Source organism: Gigantopelta aegis, chromosome 14 (genome assembly GCF_016097555.1).
Source record: "Gigantopelta aegis isolate Gae_Host chromosome 14, Gae_host_genome, whole genome shotgun sequence".
Lineage (NCBI taxonomy): Eukaryota > Metazoa > Mollusca > Gastropoda > Neomphalida > Peltospiridae > Gigantopelta > Gigantopelta aegis.
Genome location: NC_054712.1, coordinates 22,978,202 through 23,000,105, shown reverse-complemented (window position 1 = coordinate 23,000,105; position 21,904 = coordinate 22,978,202). Strand labels below are relative to the sequence as shown.

General features: G+C 40.0%; 1 protein-coding gene across 6 annotated transcripts in view; it reads left to right on the top strand.

Annotated features, from left to right (window-relative positions):
* The window catches only part of LOC121388726, a 42,766-nt gene extending 21,554 nt beyond the window's left edge, over positions 1 to 21,212 (top strand). For 3 of the 6 annotated variants that reach the window (XM_041520199.1, XM_041520201.1, XM_041520200.1), the window contains exon 2: positions 18,563 to 21,212. In XM_041520199.1, coding sequence (XP_041376133.1) covers positions 18,563 to 20,503 — 1,941 coding nt within the window. In that variant the 3' untranslated portion in view covers positions 20,504 to 21,212. Of the gene's footprint in view, positions 1 to 4,411; positions 4,509 to 12,848; positions 13,864 to 17,383; positions 17,647 to 18,562 lie in introns of those variants that run through there. The other 3 variants (XM_041520202.1, XM_041520203.1, XM_041520204.1) reach the window with 3 other exon arrangements.
* The last annotated feature ends 692 nt before the right edge of the window (positions 21,213 to 21,904 follow it).

Below are 21,904 nucleotides of genomic sequence, written 5' to 3'. Positions count from 1 at the left end.
ATTTATGGACGTGTCTGTGCATGTCTATGAAGTAATATTAACTTGTATAGCACAACAATATCAGTTGCATTTCATATCATACATTACACCTTACACAAGATACACGTATACGGTAAGTTGTTAAAACGAATTTTATCATCACTATCCTGATAAACTTAAGAACCTAGCTCCGTGTAACATAGAAACGTGTATGTGATAATGTGATATCGCCCATGAAGGCATGCAATTCAACAAAATTTCAAACATTCCTGGGTCGACCATCGAATGCAGTGTGGCTGGCTGACATAACCGGAAATTAGTTAACTACTGCTGTTAAATTAAAGCGATAACATTCCTAGCCCAATCACGCCGCGAACATTTACCAGATATCATCTTGTAGACGTGCCTAGAATTTTGTTTTTAGAAAAATCAATAAAGAGCCAACAAAGCAAATAGAAACCTCCCACCGCACATACCATGACCTTTGATATACCAGTCGTGGTGCACTGGCTGGAACGAGAAATAGCCCAATGGGGCCCACCGCCACTTTACCACTGGGCTACGTTTTGCCCCGTCTAAGGAAATGTATATAAAATACTTTTTGCTCCCAACAGGGAAGCTAAGAATAATTATGTGACAACGCTGGATTTCTCGTTCTACAGACATCTAGATACGTAGTTAAACAAACAGTAATTTCCTCTAGAGGTTTTTAAATGGGAGCTGAGTGTGGTCCAGTAGTAGAGCGCTTACATGAAGTGCGTTGGGTCACAGGATCGATCGCCGTTAATGAGCCAGTTGCCGCCTGACTGGTACATCAACGGTCGTGGTATGTGTTGTCCTGTCTATATAGGAAAGTGAATATGAAACGTCCCTTGTTCATTTTTGGTTGAAGTAGGCTGTGAAGCGGCAAGAAATCCACCTCTCTTTCTCTGTTCTTAATCCCCTTTGTCTCTCTCTTTCCTTCTCCCTCTCTTTTTCTCTCTCTTACTCCCTCTCACTCTGTGATCCCTATCGCACTCCTTCCCCCCCCTCTCTCCCCCCCCCCCAAGGTTTTTAAAAAGTTAGTTTCTTTGATTAACGACACACATTGATTTATTAATCATCGGCTACCTGATTTCAAACATTTGGTAATTCTGACATATAGTCTTAGAAAGGAAATCCGCTATATTTTTTCATTAGCAGCAAAGGATCTTTTATAGGCAGTTTCCCATACAGAACAGCGCATATCACGGCCATTGATATACCAGTTGTCGGGCATTCGTTGGGCCGGAGAGAAAAAACAAACAACAATCACAGAATGGGTTCACCAAGGGGATTCTATGCTATGGCCAAAGCACCTAGAAATTCTAGTAACCATATGTTAGACACCAAATAGCTGTAATTTACAATCTGCCAAGGCGTTGTTTAAATAATAATTTAAAAACCCCAATAATAATAATAATAATAATAAAAAATCCCGATCCTTTCTCCTCCTTGTGGAACATCCTTTAGGTAGTACTAAACCAAATAACTTCCGGCTGGGTCAAAGTTCGAGGTGCACCTAAATTTTGATAGAGCAGTTAATACAAGTCCTGTCATTGGTGATAAATGGGAGTGTGTTTGTTTAAAGGGACATACCCTAGTTTTTAAACACTATGGCATATTTTTTACTATTAGACTATTGACTAAAATCATAATTTATTTATTTAATTTTATTGTTTAGATTATCAATTTCCGTACATTCAAAGTATTTTTGGTCATCCTGGTGTTTTTAATTTCACAAACTGCATTTCTCATATTTTTAAAAACGCACGTGCGTCTGAGAAGTAACAGTAATGGAATCGAGTTTTAGTCTATTTTTATAGGGTATTTCACCATTTCAAAGCCAGAGACTCATGTTTCTTACTCAATTGTAACTTTATCCAAATGTGTTACAGGTTTGTAAATTAACTAAACAACTTAGTGTGTATTTCCATGGGCAGAAACTAGGGTCTGTCCCTTTAACAAAACATAGCTTCATCTGGGCCAAAAATGTATGCAATTTTATTTCAAGTAGCCTTGTACTTGAAAGATGTATGGGATACCTGTAAAATAATACTCAAAATTTCTACGGAACTAGTGTAATCATAGGCGCTACCCGTTATCTCTGAAATGAGCATCTTTACCCCCATTTTTCCGATTTACTTTAAGGGTGAGGGGTGGTAGTATTCATATCCGTGGTTTACATGTCGATTGATACGCTGCAGGTAGGGGTTTTAGCCACATGTGTTATGTTGTCGTTTACGGGGTTTGATTTGGTGGTATGAACCCTTTAGATGAAATTAAAGGGGCAGTCCTGAGTTTACAACCATTGTAAAATGTTTCCGACCAACAGAGCCTTTTTGATGACGTAACATACAAATTTAATACATTTTCTTATTTAAAATATCAGTGTCTGTATTTACAAGGTGTTTGTTGTTGTCCTGATGCTTGTAGTAGCCCAGACCGGATTTTACCTCCCAATAATTTCGTATGTACGAAAAGAAAATATATATCACGAATTAAAGTAAAAACTGAGTGCTACAAACATTAGTATACGACCACAAACACATTCGATATACAGACATTGGTATTCTGAACAAGAAAATGTATTTAGAAATAGTAGTTGCCAACAGAGCTCTGTTGCTTGTACTAAACCAAATAACTTCCGGCTGGGTCAAAGTTCGAAGTGCACCGAACTTTTGATAGAGAAGTTAACACCACAAGGGGTTATAGTACTGATGGATTTTTATTTGTAACATGGTCGCCAATGGCTGATGGGATTTTATTTGGTATAGTACAACCTATAGTGGCAAACATCTTACAATGGCTGCAAACTCAGAACAGTCCCTTTAAAATCAGGCGGTGTGGACCTATGGAGTACGTATAGCTCTACATGGGAGACAACACGGTCTGAATTGTAAACCATTCCCTGACGTCCATCGTGAAATTTACTCTTCTCCGTCGGTAGAAAAATCTTCTAATTTAGGTTCAGCTCCCATTGAAGTGCGACAAAACATGATGTTTGTGTTTAATCAGGCTGATTGAAGACCCGAATGTATGGCGGTGTCTTGCCGCCGCGGAAACTAAATTTGTGTACTAGACTGTCTACGTGTAAAATTAGATTTGTATACTAGACTGTCTACTCTAGAATTGTGAACGCTAGACTGTCGTCGTGTACAACTAGATTTGTATACTAGACTGTCTACGCGGCTCTGGAGTTTTTAGTTCTAGACTGCCGTCGTACACAACTAGATTTGTACACTGTTTTGTGTACTACACTGTCTACACGTAAAGTTAAGATTTGTATACTAGACTGTCTCTGCCCAATACTAGGTTTGTGTATTAGATTATTTACACTTAGAAGCAAATTTGTATGTTAGACTGTTTCCGCGTAAATCTTGATTTGTGCTAAGCCCTCCCAAAAATTCGAAATGCTTGAAAATGGAGTGTTTAATTGATATATAATTATTACATATGCCTATAATGAATTTACCTAGTTCTGCTTAGTGAAAGAGATATTTTGGGTTGGCTGGGTGTATCTGAGGACGCTTGTCTATTTATAGTACATATATGTTAATGCACTTAAGAGGTCACTATAGCTGACCTCTTTTTTTCTTCTTTTTTTTTTTCTTCTTTTTTTTGCAGTCCTGGAACAGCCCAGATAGTTTTATGTGACTCAGACAATATTGCCTTTCTATGTGTAGAATACTTTTCAGAGTAGAATTTATCTTAAAAATAACTGGATGTATGTGTGTGTGTGTGTTTGTGTGTGTATGTGTGTGTATCTATGTGTGTGTATATCTCTCTCTGTGTATATCTCTCTCTGTGTATCTCTCTCTCTCTCTCTCTCTCTCTCTCTCTCTCTCTCTCTCTCTCTCTCTCTCTCTCTCTCTCTGTGTGTGTGTTTGCGTGTGTGTGTGTGTGTGTGATTGCGTGTGTGTGTTTGTGTGTGATTGTGTGTGTGTGCGTGTGCGTGTGCGTGTCTGTATGCGTGCGTTTCTGTGTGTGTGTATCTGTGTGTGTGTGCGTGCGCGTGTGCGTGCGTGTGTGTGTGTTAGTGTGTGTAAAAATGGATTTGAGCACAGTTAGAAACTTTTTGTTGTACATTTCAATAAGGGGGCATTACTCAATTTCCACACCCCAGGTACGGCCCTAATTCCAATGCAGATGGTGACGCGCTGTTTATAAGCCAATCTCAGCACCTACTATCAGTTTTATAAAACGTCGGAACACGCGAGTACAACAGAGTTGTCAAACGAGAGATCAGACAAATGTGACACACAAAGAAAACCGCCAACGTAAAAGTGTGGTGAGTCATAAACCAAAGGAGGAAATACACACGTAACGTTACATGAAGACTAATCGCTGTGACACATCATTAAATGTCGTACCGCGTAGATGTTAAATGGAGTACAGGCTTATATCCCATCAAAGGTTATCACTATTGATACGCCACTGCCGGGGACTCGTGCATGTTTTAATATACACGAGGACGCTTTAAATGCTACTTGCAGTACCACGAATGGTATGTGAGTAAACGTTTTCTTTTGGTTTGTGTAAATTATGTCTGCAGGCGCTTTAAATACATTAAAAATGGTAATTATTAATCATTATTATTTAAGTTTTAAACATATTTATAATATTTCAATATTTTACTGTGAAATGTGAGTAAACTTTTCCCTATGGTTTGTGTAAATATGTCTACAGGCGCTTTAAACATTAAAAACGGTAATTATACAGAGAATAATACACGAGTGGCCGTTAGATACCATTTATCTAAAAACGAGGTTGTTTTAAAATGTATCTAACGAGCGAAAGCGAGTTTGATACGTTTTAAACAACGAGTTTAAACGATTGTATTATTCTATTTCTTACATATCCTCAAAAACCAGGTTTTAAGAAATTTTAACATCTTTTTCGAATAAAGTTATTTACAGCCGTTGCACTTGTAGCTAACTTACGCGTCACAGACCCATGGTTAACTATACATCACACTGTAATCGATTTCCATCGTGTTGTTTTTCATTGGATGTGAGGCAGTGGTGACCTGGTCATCATCTAGGAGCAGCCAGTCGTATGTCTTGAAATTGTTAACACACATACATGTGTAACCAACCATGTGTTATTAAAAATAACGCATAGTGTTTTCACCAACGGGTGTGTAAGAATAATCATTATTACGTTTTAAACATATTTACAATATTTCACTGTCAAATGTATATTTTAATGTGCTTATTGGTACTGATAAACATGTGAATGATATTAATATTTAGGAGAGTACATGTACATTAAAATTAATTATATATAGTCAAACCAGGGGCAATTAGATCATTCCAGAGTCATAATTTGTTAACTGATACACAGCAGAGATGTTGGGACTAAATGGGTGCTTGTATTCCTGAAGGTGTGAAGATCGCTTATTTGCTGCACCTTGTCACTCTTGTTTAAAATAACCCTTTTATTGAATAAAAAAATAAACATTTATTGTGGCCGCTTAATACAGGTATTATAGAGATTTGAAATCTAATGTAGGTGGCTACTGGCCGCATTAGACAGGTGACCGCTTATTACGAGTGCAGTTACATGAAAATCGTTTGGTAGGGAAGCGAATGGGCGATTACGGCAGGTGACCGTTAATTACAGATGGTCGCTTTGACAGGTTTGACTGTATATTATAAGACCGAAAACATAAGAACTGGTTAGTTTTAATGGTATTTAAAAATAAGTTTTTTTTCGTGTGTTTTTTTTTTTAATCAATCAACCTTTTGACACGTGCTTATAGCCATCAAAGATTCAAGCACGCCTGTCTTGGGTACAGCTAAGACACCAGGAAAGATCTGTCAAAGATAGATTTTTGTTTAAGAGGTCGAGGTCGCTATCCAATTAAGATTCAAGCATACCCATCTTGGGCCACGTTTTTGACTCCGACAAAGAAATGAATGAATGAATGAATGAATGAATTAATGTTTAGTGAAAACCCTGCACAAATATACCCATCCTAGGACTATAAGACAAAAGGCCTTCGTTTAAAGAGAAAAAGCTCGTTTTAGTTTATATGCCCTTCCTTTTTTATAAGCCCCAGTTTACTGGTCGAGGATCACTGGTTAACCCGAGAAAGATATTTATAAACCCGTTGAACCGGATAAATTTATGAATTGTTATTGCATGAAGCGGAACAAAATAACTGAAAAAAAAGAAAGGGAAGTTTGTTTAACGACAAAACAAGACATTTTAAAGTCACTGACGCTAGTTATGGAGATACGTACCTGTTGGAATTGGCATAAAACGCTTTTGAAAGTACTGTAAACACACAGGAGGTCCAAAAATCACCGAATTTGCCCAAAAGGATCACTTAACCTTGAAAATGTCAAAAATAATATAATGTAATGTAAAAAAGAAGCTGTGATAGCCAAAAATATTTCACACTGTTGGAGATGTAAATACAATAAGGAGTAAATTTTTAGTGAACTGTTACGAGCCACCACTTTTGTTAATGGTGAGTACCTTTTGGAATGTATTACTTTCTATTGTAATTAAAATGGCGGACATGACAACAGCGTTCGGATTATCGCTTGGAATTTTAAATCATTATTTCTTTTAATTTGATATACTTAAGTACTTACCTTTTTGTGTGTAATCATTTTTTATTTATTTCTTAAGATAATACATTTATAATTTTTTTTTAATAATAACACAAATTTAAGGGTGGGTACGGGTGGAAATAATACCAAAAAGAGACTGTAGTGTTTAAAAATTAGGGTCTGCTACTTTAAGAATTACACGTAGGTTCCGGTGCCTTTAAACTACGGTTGTTTGGAAGGTTTTTTTTTTTTTTTAAATTTTAAAATATACTTGAGCGTTATCTGATTTTTAGCCCAGTGGTAAAGCGCTCGCCTGATGCGTGGTCGGTGTAGGGTCGATCCCTGTCAGTGAGCTCATTTCTTGTTCCAGCCAGTGCACCACGACTGGTATATCAAAGGCCATGGTATCCTGTCTGTGAGATGGTGCATATAAAAGATCCCTTACTACTAATGGACATAATTATGTAGCGGGGTTTTTTCTCTCTCTAAGGCTATATGTTAGTACATTACAAAATGTTTGACATCCAATAGCCGATGATTAATAAATCAGTGTGCTCTAATGGTGTCGTTAAACAAACGTAACTTTAACTTTAACCATAACCGTTACTTCTCAGAGGTACGTCTGTTTTTAGAATTATATAAAAAATTTTTTTTTTAAATTTCGTGATATTACAAACACCAGGATGACAAGAAACACTTCGATTTTCAAATATGAATAATCTAAACAATAAAATGTAAGAAATGTCTGATTTCAATTATCCAACATGGCTCTAATTGAAAAATAAGTGTTTAAAAATTAGGTTCTGTGCCTTTAAATTACGGTTGTGTAGAGTTTTTTTTTGTTTTTTTTACACATGATGCCTACGGACGAAACATGCAGGGTTGTGATGAAGACGCCAAAACAAATTTCTGATTGACGTCTGGTGTTGTTATGGTCTCTTCTGCCCCTTTAAAGGCCGGGCCACACGGCTGTTGACCAACTAAAGGCAGAATCACACAGATTACTTAACTTTAAATATACAATGTGTGTACGGTCCTCTTCAGCTACAGCCCTCTTCACGCCCATTTAAACAATCAGCGTTAGAAAAAAATTAACGACAGTCGTTTTCTTCTGATTTATAGCTTCGTAGCCATAAACCAGGTATATTCCAAAACAAGTGAAATGTGTAACTATGTAGTACATTGAATAAAGTAGTTCCCGGGATAGATTTAATGTATACAGTTTTAAAGGAATATTTTGTTGAACCATTTATTCATAGTCATGGCACTTTATCTTAAGAATCAGTAATTAATGATGACTTATCCATAAGTACATGCATGTGTGTGCATACATTAATTACCAAGATTATCTGAGCGTATGGTGAATTTACTGAAAACTGACACTCCGAAAAGTGCACCCTCTCCCAAGAACATGGGCGGATCCAGGAAATATTTTTAGGGGGGGACCAAAAAAGAAGGGCACATTGACTCGTCAAAAGGGCACCTTACTACAAGTTTTGATATTTACAATTAATATGAATTCCTACAGTTCTACGTCATAATATACTAGCAATAATGAAGTAAATTGGCGTCACTCGCGTTAGAACCTCAATGGGGCCCCATTGAGACTCAATAACACAGACACATATCTGCAAGCTTGCGCATGTACACGAAAATCTTGATTTCATTTATCTACAACATAATTATTGTTTACTTAAAAAAAAAAAAATTCTACAAACAAAAAGGGCACTTGGACATTTTGAGGGCACTTGAACAATTTTTTGGGGGGACGCGTCCCCCTGGTCCCCCCCCCCCCCCTTGGATCCGCCCATGAAGAAATATTGGATTCGCCCAGTGTTATGTGTTTAAAGGAGAAAAATAAGCAGAATATGGAGATACGAGACCGGTCTCGGTGGCGTCGTGGTTCAGCCACCGGACATAAGGCTGGTAGGTACTGGGTTCGCAGCCCGGTACTGACTCCCACTCAGAGCGAGTTTTAACGACTCATTGGGTAGGTGTAAGACCACTACATCCTCTTCTCTCTCTCTGTCTCTGTATCTGTATCTCTGTCTCGTTCTCTCTCTCTCTCTCTCTCTCTCTCTCTCTCTCTCTCTCTCTCTCTCTCTCTCTCCACTAACCCACTGTCTTGGACAGACAACCCAGACAGCTGAGGTGTGTGCCCAGGACAGCATGCTTGAACCTTAATTGGATATAAACACGAAAATAAGTTAAGTTGGTTAGTGGTCAGTGAGAGAGAAGAGGGTGTAGTGGCCTTACACCTACCCACTGAGACCTTACGAACTCGCTCTGGGTTGGAGCCGGTGCCGGGCTGCGAACCCTGTACCTACCAGTCTGTAGTCCGATGGCTTAACCACTGTGCCACCTCCAATTATCACTATGTGTATTCTACCGTCCCTGCCCAAAACTACTTTTTAGACAGTAATTCTGTTTGCCGACTTCTTGCGCCCAAACTGCCCAATTATCGTTGCGAAACGTTAGTGTTACATATCACTACTAATCCTATTGTACGGACGAGCGGGAGAAAACATTGAGTCCATTGCGGCGACCGCTCTCGGCCTCTGTTGGTCCAACGAATTGTAGCTGGATATTTGGTGTGTGTTATATATCAAAATATTGACTGTGTATTGAAAGCCCGTTTTATGTTGGTTTTGTGCAGTGAAAGTTCTTAACGGGTGGATACTGTTTCTCGGTCACTGAGGGTATCGGGCACCGATTTCAATAAGGCAAACACTGTGAATGTGTGTTTGTTTTTGTTTTTTTTGGGTTTTTTGTGTGTGTTTTTTGTTGTTGTTTGGTGGGGGTTTTTAGTTTGTTTTTTGTGTGTGTGTTTTTGTTTTGTTTTGTTGGGGTTTTTTTTTTTTTGGGGGGGGGGAGTGTGTGTTGTTTTTTGTGTGTATTGTAGGGGGAGGGTGGGGCAGGGGTTGTGTTTTTTGTTTGTTTATTTCATTGTGGGTTTTTTGTTTTGGTTAATAATGTTCGTTAATTTGGTTTGATTTTTGTTCGTTATTTTTTATGTATTTACTTTTTCTTAAATGTAAATTCTGTTGCAACCATGTGGGCTTTTTCTGGGTTTTTTATTTTTGTTTATTATTATAATATATTTTGATGTTGTTTGATATTGCAGTACCATATACAACTGGAAATATGACATATCTAGGTAATATTTAATATTCACCCCCACCACCACCCCACCCCCCAGAAAAGTATGCATTGACTGTGGCATTTCAAAAGTATGAGTGGTTTTGGGTTTTTATTATTACATGTATTATATATATATATCCCCTGTAAAGCGTACCATATAAAATAAAGAGCGTATTCTGTATTATTTTAAAAGCATTCCTCGTGTCACATCTATGAGTAATTGAGTTTGTTTAAGAGTCATTCAGCCCCTGTACATTATTTAAACGGAGTCGAATACAGCGCAATATAGAAATCTCCAGCTGACTTATTATCGTGTGACTGCGGGTGTTGTTAAAAGCTTGGAATTTGTATTCCCTAGCCGCGACACTGTCGTCTATAAACTTGTGTAAAATAAGAAGAGTAACATTTCTCTTTTATGTATCACTGTCACTATTATTGCTACGCCGGCCCCTTCTTGTGTCATTTCCACGTGCTTATTAAGCAGATTTCTGGTTCAAATGTACTACAGGTTGTACTATACCAAATATACCCCATACATGTTTCAAGCACAAGACTACTTGGCACAGTGGTACAAGATGAAATAAAATTGCATACATTTTTTGCCCAGATGAAAGTCAAAAATTCGGTGAACCTCGAACTTTGACCCAGCCGGAAGTTATTAGGTTTAGTACAACCTACACACATCTAGGCACATACCAGTAAACATCTCGCACCTAAGTACTTACGTATATAATATATATGTACATGTATATGTATATATAAATTGATAATAATACACGTACTACATTATACTCGGGGACGGGACGTAGTCCAGTGGTAAAGCGCTCTCTTAATGCGCGGTCGGTTTGGGATCAATCCCAGTCGGTTGGCCCACTGGGCTATTTTTCGTTCCAGCTGGTGTACCACGGCTGGTGTATCAAAGGCCGTGGTATGTGCTGTCCTATCTGTGGGATGGTGCATATAAAAGTTAGTTGCTGTTAATGGGAAAAAATGAGAGAGAGAGAGAGAGAGAGAGAGAGAGAGAGAGAGAGAGAGAGAGAGAGAGAGAGACAGACAGACAGACAGACAGAGACAGAGGGAGAGGTAGACAAACAGAGAGAGAGAGAGAGACAGAGGGAGAGGTAGACAAACAGAGAGAGAGAGAGAGAGAGAGAGAGAGAGAGAGAAATAGGAGAGGAGGTAGAGGAAGAAAGAGAGACAGACAGACAGACACACACACACACACACACACACACACACACACACACACACACAAAGACAAAGCAAGTCGGGCAGTCAGATCTCTAGATCCACGACCACATTAGCGTTCTCATAAATATATTATCATTTAACGACTTCAATGCACGCACGGCTTCATTTCGCTTTCTCCAGCGTGTCACCAAGCCAGTGTTTGCGCCATATAGCGAGTCGTATGCTATGATTCATTACCGATTGTTTAACGCGCATATGCCTCATAACGAAGTTAACATTAATCAATATTTGTTCATTATCACTAGTAGCAGATCGATCAGAGATAATTATAACCACTGAAACGGCTCTTATGTGTCGGGCAAGCAAGCACAAATTATATGTGCAAATATATTATATTGATGTTTGCTACCTGGGGCAGTTCTAAAGAAGGGGACTGAAGAAAGGGATGGGGTGAATCTTACTGAGAAAGAACCTAGACCTAATCAAATGAAATACTGACAAAGTAGATAACCTAAATATAATAAGACCATCACTGGCATAAACAAAACGTGTGTTGCCATTGTAAGATGTTTCCGACAAATAAAAATTTGAACGACCAAAATTACATACAAAATACAGATACTAAATACAGATTCGTGTATAGAATATCAATGTCACTGCGTTTCTGGTCGCCGTTATGTTTGTAAGCTACAGTTTGTTTTGTTTAACAACACCACTAGAGCACATTGATTAATTAATCATCGGTTATTGGATGTCAAACATTTGGTACTTGTGACACGTTCCATTAGCAACAAGGAATCTTTTATATGCACTTTTCCACGGCTTTTGACCATTTGTTGTGCACTGGTTGGAACGAGAGAAAAAAAAAACCTAATCAGATGAATGGATCCACCGAGGTGGTTCGATCCTGCGACGCAAGCACCTCAGGCGAGCACTCGTAGTCCAAATTGGACCTGGTCTGTCAATAATTTCGTACGTACTAGAAAAAACAACAACATATACTAGGAAATAAAATGAAGTTTAACTTAGTACAGACACTAGGACGATTAGAAAACGATTTAATATCAAGCGATTTAATATCAAGCGATTTAATATCAATTTATGCACACAAATAATTAATATGCAATTATAGTGGTTTAAAAGTCTCTGTTGATCTGCAAGATCTTAACAATTGCAGCAAACTGCACTAACAATCCTTTTTTGGACTGGTTTGCTTCTAAATTCAGGACAATCTCTTTAATAGTTAGTGCCAGGGCTGTGTTTACTAAGCAGGAATTATAGCGGGTGGGCGGGTGGGAGGTCTTGACTGTGGCAAGCAACATTTATAGAATGGTCAAGACATGCTCCCCCGAAAATATATTGAAAAAAAAAACTTTGCTTGGTCGGGGGGGGGGGGGGGGGTAGTTCCACACCCAAAACCCACCCCTGCATTCGCGCTTGGTTTGCTCACGATTTGATTGGTTCGTAACACCACTTTTGTCCAAATTATTATTATATTTTTTTAAATCACAGCTATTTAATCATGATTTATATGCAGATAAAGTCCTTTCACACTCACACTCCAGGCACGGCGGAGTGTCCCCCCCCCCCCCCCCCCCCCTTCCCTCCGCCAATAATTCTGAATCAAAAATATTATTGGTAGTAAATCTAAGGCAGAGATGAATTTTACTTGTAGAATGCAGGAAACTGCATTTCAGGACATCTGGTTTTGTAAATTGTACGGGGGAGTATACCCCTGAACCCCCTAAAAACTTTGCTTTGCGCCCTCGATCTCAGTCCCCCCCCCCCCCTCCACCCCCCCCCCCACCCCATGTCGGCTTGTTTTGCTTTTTGGACTAATATATATGCAAATAAAGTCCTTTCACATTCATACTCATATTTCTTTTTACAGCATGGAGACTCGTTAAAACTTGCCGTGGCTCTATAGCCTCGGAATTTCATAATTCAGCCCAGATCTTATGTCACTTGAAAATCCTGGCTTACAACTTAACCAGAACGTTATATTGGTCGTGTAACGTGGTGGCGGGGATAGACATACATACTGATTAACATTAACTTTTATGTCTATGTTAAAAAAATCGATAAACGCGTCAAGTGCAGCCGGAAAGATTAAGTTGCCATGTTTTCGACCATTTCGCACTGACAGTTATTGCATTTTGAATTTCTGCTGGATTTAATTAGTGCCTCTGGAGTACGGCACTTTGTGTCGAAGGTATAGAAATATTCCATTCATCTTGCTTTTAGCGTACATTTCGCGGGCTAGCAAGCAAAAGCTACTGGTATTATCGTATAGGACGGATTTTCCTCTCCAGTTTCCTGTGTTGGCGGTCACGTTGCAAGGGAAGACCAGTAGGCAGAGCTGTCGGTATGTTGCACCTGCTGGCAGATGATGGACAGATTAATTTAATATATGTGTCGTCTGCCAGTCATTTTCACGTCTGCCATTGCCGTCTGCTTCGATTCGTACAAATTGTTGCGGCCGATATTTGTGTGACTCGCTCGGTTATTGTTGGAAATATCTTACCTTACCCTGTTAAAGCAGCCGTGAACGGACACATAAAAGGAGTGGTTGCGCTCTGGGCCGTGATTTGATTTGATGGGAATTTAATTTTGTGCGTCTTTGTTGAAAGGAATGCCCGCGTTAATATATTTTCGCCAATTAGAGACCTGACGTTCGGGGAACATCAAAGACATCAGTTCAAATGAGGACATTCCCTTTTTTCCCATTCATAATAATACCAGTGGTCTGAGCTGATAAAGATAGCTTCGTTGTGTGCGTGTGTGTCTCCCGCCTCTATCTATCTACTAGTATCTCCCTCTCGTCTGCTTTTCGTAGCAGACGACAGTCATAGGACTTTTTCGTTAGTGAAAACCTAAACTGCAAAATAATGATGTCATTATGTGAGTGCTGTCTTAAGTATTATCGCCAGTGGATTAGTTGTGTCTAGGTTTGGACAGCACGATTCAGCTCGTAAGTTGTGTTGTTATTGTATTTTTTAAAGCTTCATTGTTGACTTGTTATGATAATATGGCCGTGGAGTCGTGAGCTGGCTATGTCAGTGCATGAATCCACGGCGGGCGTGCCTGAACCATAAGGATATGGGCACGTTAAAAGAGTTTCCCTTCCCTTCCTAATATGTTAGCCTACAACTAAAATCTACCATAGCTCTAGCCCGAGTACTCAACCTTTCGAGAGCTTGACGGTCATTTGGACGGTTACACTCTCTCATTACTTCATTCATTTTGATTTTATTTCAACTTATTTTCCTGCTTATATCCAATTAAGGTTCAAGCACGCTGTCCTGGGCACAAACCTCAGTTGTCTGGGCTGTCTGTCCAGGACAGTGGGTTAGTTGTTAGTTGGTTAGTGGTAAGTGAAAGAGAAGAGGGTGTAGTGGCCTGGGCAATGTCCATGATGCCTCACTTGCGTTACAGATCCCATTGAGCCCTTAAGAAATCGCTCTGTACCTACCAGCCTGTAGTCCGATGGTTTAACGACTGCGCCACCGAGGCCGGTCAAGCTCCACAAACCGTATTTTAGTGATTCAACTAGATTTAGTTTTCTTGTTATATCTTGATTCATTTACCTTTACTGTGGTTAACAACCTTTAGCCGATGTTTTCTTTTCATTATTTTTTTTTTTGCTGATAAACCATTCATCTATCCACCCATCTACCAAACAACCAAAACCAACAAAGCACCCACTGACTTACTCACTCACTAAGCATCCATCTATCCATCCATCCATCCATTTATCCATCTATTATCCATCCATCACCCATCCATCCATCTATCCATCCAGCCATCTTCCATCCAGCCATCCAGCCATTCATCCAGCCATCTATCCATTCATTCATTCACCTAACATAACAGTGACGGAGTGCTGTGGACGATGATGTAATTGTAATAAGTTTAATTCAGCCAGTTTGAACTGGATTTGGATCTGCATACTCTTCAACATGCCCATATCTAATTACAGCTCCGGCACGTTCATCCTGGGCAATGTCCATGATGCCTCACTTGCGTTACAGATCCCATTCAGGGCAGACATTTGAACTGTAACTACACCTGTATTTATTGAATGAAAAGTGACAGAAATAGCCTAATCGTACACCAACCCACCACAGTTGAAGTGATTACGCACGGATCTAATTACATCCTGAACTACTGGTCTGTCCGTCGTCATTCAGGCGGGATCTAGCTCAGTCAGTAGAGCGCTCGCCGTCATTCAGGCGGGATCTAGCTCAGTCAGTAGATCGCTCGCCGTCATTCAGGTGGGATCTAGCTCAGTCAGTAGATCGCTCGCCTGAAGTGAATCAGGATCGAAACATCTCAGTGGAAACAATTCTTTCATTGTTTTTTGTTTTTTTGCCCGTTCCAATCAGTGCCCAACGACTGGTATATGAAAGGGTGTGATATGTGATGTCCTGTCTGTGGGAAAATGCATATAAAAGATTTCTTGCTGCTGATGGAAAAAATGTAGTTGGTTTGTCTGAGACTTCAGGTCACGATTACCAAATGTTTGACATTCAATAGCCTGTGATTAATAAACCAATGTGCTCTAGTGGTGTCTTTAAACAAAACAACTTTAACTTTAATGTGGGTTGGGTGTTTTTTTGTATATTACTCTATTTGTTGTCTCCTCCGTCCTTCGGTCCTAGGGGATGGTAAATGGGGCAGTTGTTTGAAATAAATCTATTTACACATATCTTTTCCACGAACACGGAACTTAATTAGTTTCTGTACATATGTGTAGCATGCGAGTAAATCCTGAAGGTTCATTGGCAGGTGAATACACAGAAACCTATTTGCGGAGGCCACCCAGGGGACATTATAACACTGGCCTCGGTGGCGTGGCGGGTAAATCATCGATCGTTAGGGCTGGTGGGAACTGAGTTCGCATCCCAATACCGGATCACATCCAGAACTCCAAAGGCTCAGTAAAGTTTAAGAATATCACGCTGACTTCTCTCTGATTTTTTGTGCTGGGGTGTCGTTAAACATTCATTCATTCATTCATTCATTCTCTCTGACTAATCACGTAGAGGCTATCCAAGGGATATAGTATACGACACGTATCTCGGTGGCGTGGTGGGTAAATCATCGATCTTAGGGCTGGAAGGAACTGAGTTCGCATCCCAGTACCGGATCGGTCAGTGAGGTGTCAGAATATTACGCTGACTTCTCTCTCACCAATCACGTAGAGGCCACCCAAGGGATATAATATACATCACTGGCCTCGGTGGCGTGGTGGATAAATCATCGATCTTAGGGTTGGAAGGAACTGGGTTCGCATCCGGATCCAACACAAAGTTCTTATAGGTCAGTGAGAAAGTGTAAGAAATACTACAGACCTTAATAATTGTTATGTGCAAATCATCTCATAATGTTTATTAATTATCATTAAAAATGTTTTTTAAAAACGATTACATTTTTCCTTCATTGATATCGTTAGTCATATATCTTGTGCAATACATATTCAAGAACTGTTTTTCGCGAGTATATATCATGCAGTTTATAGCAGGTTCGATTATATTATCTGTACGTGTCGGCCCTTCGCAAAGTCGTGCTTAACGTGGCAGGAGTCGATTGTCCCTTCTTGAAAACACTTTTTATTTACTAGTGGGATAAAAGTAATAATATTACTGTTCCAATGTTCCTTTGTTAACTTTAATTTAATTGCAACTTATTTTCGTGTTTATATCCAATTAAGGTTCAAGCACACTGTCCAAGGCACACAACTCTGCTATTTGGGCTGTCTGTTCAGGACAGTGGGTTAGTTGGTTAGTGAGAGATAAGAGGGTGTAGTGGTCTTACAACTACCCACTGAGCCCTTAAGGGCTGCGAACCCTATACCTACCAGCCTGTAGCCCGATGGCTTAACCACTGCGCCACCGAAGCCGGTTAACACTTTCGCTGATCTACAATATATACAATACTAAATTGCCCTGGAATCTTTTAAATAGAGGTAATCAAAGACGCTTTTTCAGTGAAAATGCGTTTCTGGTCACCTTTATTTCAAAATGTCTCGGGGAGCATGTCCTGGAACCTCCTACAAATCTCGCCCTCTTTGAGAGCTCGGCTTATTTGCAACTCAAATTGTCTTCTTTTTTTTTACAATTTTGGGGGCGGGACGTAGCTCAGTGGTACAGTGCTCGCTTGATGCGCGATCGATGTAGGATCGATTCCCGTCGATGAGCCCATTGGACTATTTCTCGTTCCAGCCAGTGCTCCACAACTGGTGTAACAAAGGCCGTGGTATGTACTATCCTGTCTGTGGGATAGTGCATATAACAGAGCCCTTGCTGCTAATCGAAAAAAGTAGCCCATGGAGTGGCGACAGCAGATTTCCTCTCTCAATGTATGTGTGGTCCGTAACCATATGTCTGACGTCATATAAGCGTAAATAAAATATGTTGAGTGCGTCGTTAAATAAAACATTTCCTTCCATTTTACAATTTTGTGTCCCCACTAGAAAATCCTTGATGCGCCCCTGATTACAACCCTCCCCTAGCCAGTGTAGGCTGTGTTCGACCCTGCTCCACACACTTGGTGTACTGCACGTGTAATTGGGTGTGTGGCATCTTGATGGGAACCGACGGCCACGGCTGGTTTGGGTTATGTTTATTACCTCAGTTAAGAACACAGTAACAAAAGTAACGAGAAAATGTTTGGTAAATATCGCATATAAAGCAAGTGTTTTTGTTGCAGGCACGTGAAGTCGGATTATAAACGTTAGGCCATGTTGCGTTAGGTAAGATACAACAGTTCATCAGTGATTAGGGTGTCACCTATAATGATCCAGTCGGCATGAGGCGAAATTCTTGAAATGCGTCAGATTTGCCGTTAATGTCAATACAACTTTTACAAATAGTTTCTTTTGATTCTTCTTCTTTTTTACTTTTTTTTTAAATGATGGCATATGCAAATAGCTATTGACTTACCTATGAAGTATTTAAAGACTTGTTGTTACAGTACTAATTAGTTCTTTAAAAATCTTGGGGAGGTATGCAATACAATGGAGTATTTTCGCGTTTTTAATTCTTCTAATTATGGTATTTCTCAATACTAAATGATTTGTTTGTTTCTATTTATCTATTTATTGTATGTGTTTATATTTATTTACTGATTATGCGTTTTTTACAAATGGTTACTTTAGTTCCTGGTTTGGTGTCAGACTAAAACTTATATGCTTTTCTCCTCCACCCACCCCCATCTCCCTTTGACTAGGATTTGTTACCTAGGAACGGAGGGTAGGAAAACACACGTCAAAACTAAAATATTATTCAGAGGAGTAACTTCCCCGGATTACAGAAACGTCCACCTTAAATCGTAATAGTATCCATCAACTATTTTTTAACCATAATTTGGTATTTATTTCTTTGGAACGAATGAAACATATTACACGTGGACTTTTGCCACTATATTGCTAATCCTCAACCTAAGTGATAACATTTATTAATTTCGGTCTTGATATGGAATCAATCAGCTGTTTGGAGAAGGCCTATTAAGTTGTGTAACTTGTGCGTAATCCATTTGTTTTTTACAAAGCAATAACATATGTTTCAATCACCAGCTATTAATTTCATCTTTGATACTTTCACAGGGGATTTGTTTTATAGTGTACTTTTGTCCTTAATTAAATTTATTTCTAATTTTTGTTTTTCCAGACGATGACTGACGTGGAGCTGACCCAGATTCGACCTCTTCCGTCCGAGGGGCAGACGAACATGGGGTCGTCTCAGACTGGACTCCTCAACAACTCTCTCGGTGATGGCCGCCATGCAAACGGAAACAGTCATTCGCATCCGGAAACCGAAACTTTTATCAGCCAGCCTCGCCGACCGAAGACCTGCACACACATGCTGTGCAAGGATCGTAAACGGAGACTCATAGTGATAGTGTCCATCATCGTGGTGGTTGTTCTCATAGCCTCTGTGTGTGTTGGAATATACTCGAGTGTCAACGCAGAGCGAGGACGCTCGTCGTCCGGCGATGGAAGCGAGTATACAGTCGTGATCACAAATCTGCCGGGAGCTACGTCACAGCCGCTGAATCCTTACCTAATCGCGGTGACAAGCTTCAAGTCATTCCCCGACCCGGGGGACAGTAAGCTGTTCGAGGTGACGTTCGAAAACAGAACGACTCTCACGGTGAACGGTCACAAGACCGGGGACGCGACCGTGTTTTCCTTGTACTCCGTGACTATCAGGAACGTCAGCGGGGACGAGTGCCAGATCAGATTTAAAGGGCAGCAAAGCTTTGCCTCTGTGATGCTCCCCGATGGTGCAATAATTAACTACGACTGGTCGCACGGATTCCACGAGATGGAAATCAAAATATTTTCCTTGCCAAGCGCCAAGACCAACTCGTCCGTTCCCCTATCGCACGCCGTTTCAGTGGATCTCGGTCACTATACAACCAGGTTCTACCGAATCTCAAAGACAATAGCAGACGTATCAAAACGCCCGCCTCTCGGCGACTTCACGCGCGACGTCTGCGCGTCGCGCCTGCCGCTGAAGGTAACAAAATGCGGCGGGCAGTACCCGTACGAAGGAGCATTCATCAGAGGTATTCTGACGTCAGAACAGGACTACCATCAGACGACATCGGCGTTGCCTCTTGAGAAGGACGAGGATGAATGTTTTTCCCAGTCCTCGGTTGACAATACGCCGAATTTTTACTTGCCTCTGCCCAACACTTTGCGACAAAAGGAATCGTGGAAAAACACCTTCTGTGCCAGCGGGGCCAAACTGTTTGCCCAGTTGTGTTCAGCCATTGATGGCACCGTCCCAGAGATGGATGGAGATATGTGTTTGGATGTCTCGAAGAGAGTGCAATTCAACCACTTCAACAGGCAGCAGGATATTTTCAAAAGCTGCTATTCGGTGTTCCATTCCTTGCGCCTTATGTGTTCATCTCTCGGATACTCCACGTCAAAATCAAGAACTGTGAATCTCATGGACTTCGGCTGGTCTGAATCTGATGCGTTCTACAGCCTGTGCGAAAGCAGTCAGTCACTTCCGAACAGTGTGCCAGCTTCGAAGATTAACTTGAATATTTTCACGTATTGTCCGTCCGTCCCTCCCGTAGAATGGTACAGTCAAACAATAGATCTGACTCAAAATCATTCCAACAGCCTTCAGAGTATGCTTCATCTCAACTGTTTCCCATCACCGGAAGTGACGTATCTCTACCTCGGACACAAGTTAAGTGGGGTGCGATCATCCAGTCCGACTCTGGACCGACTGAAGCACATATTTAAGATCTGTTCTGTGTGCTCCTTCCACGAAACCATCCAAGTCCAAGTCCTCCTCGACGAAAGCACGTGCCGAAACACGTGCTCTGACAATGATCTTCTGGAGATTGAACCAACGGAATTCCCGAAGGAGGTTATGACTTACGACCAACATCGCAGCGTGTACTGCCACAGTTTCTTATCTCTGTACGACAACCTTCTTACGCCGGTTGACAAAAAATGCGTCAGCGAATGTCGTTCAAAATTTACCGTGGAATTCAAGATGTTCAACTCGAAACATTTGTACTACCACCAGGTCTTAATGTGTTTTCACGAAGAAGGTTTATCGTGTAAAATGACTTTTGGAAAGTAGTATATAAATTATGTGGTTAAATTATACTTTGTGTATTAATTTTTTAAGTTATTATTTGTAAATGTTTTAAACTGTGGAATATAATATCTTCTTAAATCTTTTTTTCATACGCGTAACATATGCAAATCTTTATTAGCAAGTATGCTTTAAAACTAGCAGTTGGCTAATTTGGCTACTGTTAAATATGTTATGTTTATTATTCCGGACTATGCTATAACATGTTTATAGACTGCACTCGGACTCAAACTTAGTTTAAGTAATTAGAGTCACATTTAGAAACAAAGTGTATGTACACGTAGTACGAGTCTTTAATTAATTAAGCTTTAAACCAATACTTTGACACCGAGGCTCGAGTTCAGATTTACCTTTCAGTGAAGAGCCTAGAAGTTGTGTTTGGGCCTTGGATTCGAACTTATATTTTGGACGGAGTTCGACTACGTTTGGGTCTTGAATCCAGACTTACATTCGAGGGTCGGGTCCAGAAGTTATGTTTGAGTTTGGGACTCCGAGTTCGAGCCTGGTGTCACGACGTGTACTAGATTCTTGAGCCTCAAGTTTCAGATGTATTTGAGGCTGGGGTCCAGACGATATGTTTTTAAACCTCGAGTCCAGCTTTCTTTGGGCCTCAGGTCCAGAATTATGTTTGAGCCTTCAAAAGTATGTCTTGAGACTGGAGACCAGTCTAAATTTCATAAACATGGAATCAGAACCAAACTGTTTTGTTGTTTTCCATATATCTCTCTCGAGTATGACTCATTCTAGCCACCAGATCAATAGTGATCAATAAAACACCGTATCTGCCGTAATAGGTAGGAGGGAAGAGGATGAGGATGGGGACAATTGTACCGAAACTACTATTCATTCAATATTAAGATATTCTTGTCATGCTCCCAATGCACTACATGTATTACCTATATCACTCCTCCAGGAATGGATTTGGTGGGAGAGGTGCTCCGGCTCTGTCCTGCCCCTTTTTACAGCGAATTGTACCCTTACAGCATTGTTCCTATCTAATATATAATCAACATTATGTCTCCCCTTTACAGAATCCTGAATTTGCCCTAAACCACCTACTTTTCAAATTAAAATAATAATGATAAAACCCCCAAATTGTAGCCTTTCACCAGCAATCACTGTATGTTAACTGACATGAACCAGCAGACCATTGTATATTAACTGATAAGAACTAGCAGACCATTTTATATTAACTGATAAGAACTAGCAGACCATTTTATATTAACTGATAAGAACTAGCAGACCATTTTATATTAACTGATATGAACTAGCAGACCATTTTATATTAACTGACATGAACCAGCAGACCATTGTATATTAATTGATAAGAACTAGCAGACCATTGTATATTAACTGATAAGAACTAGCAAACCATTGTATATTAAC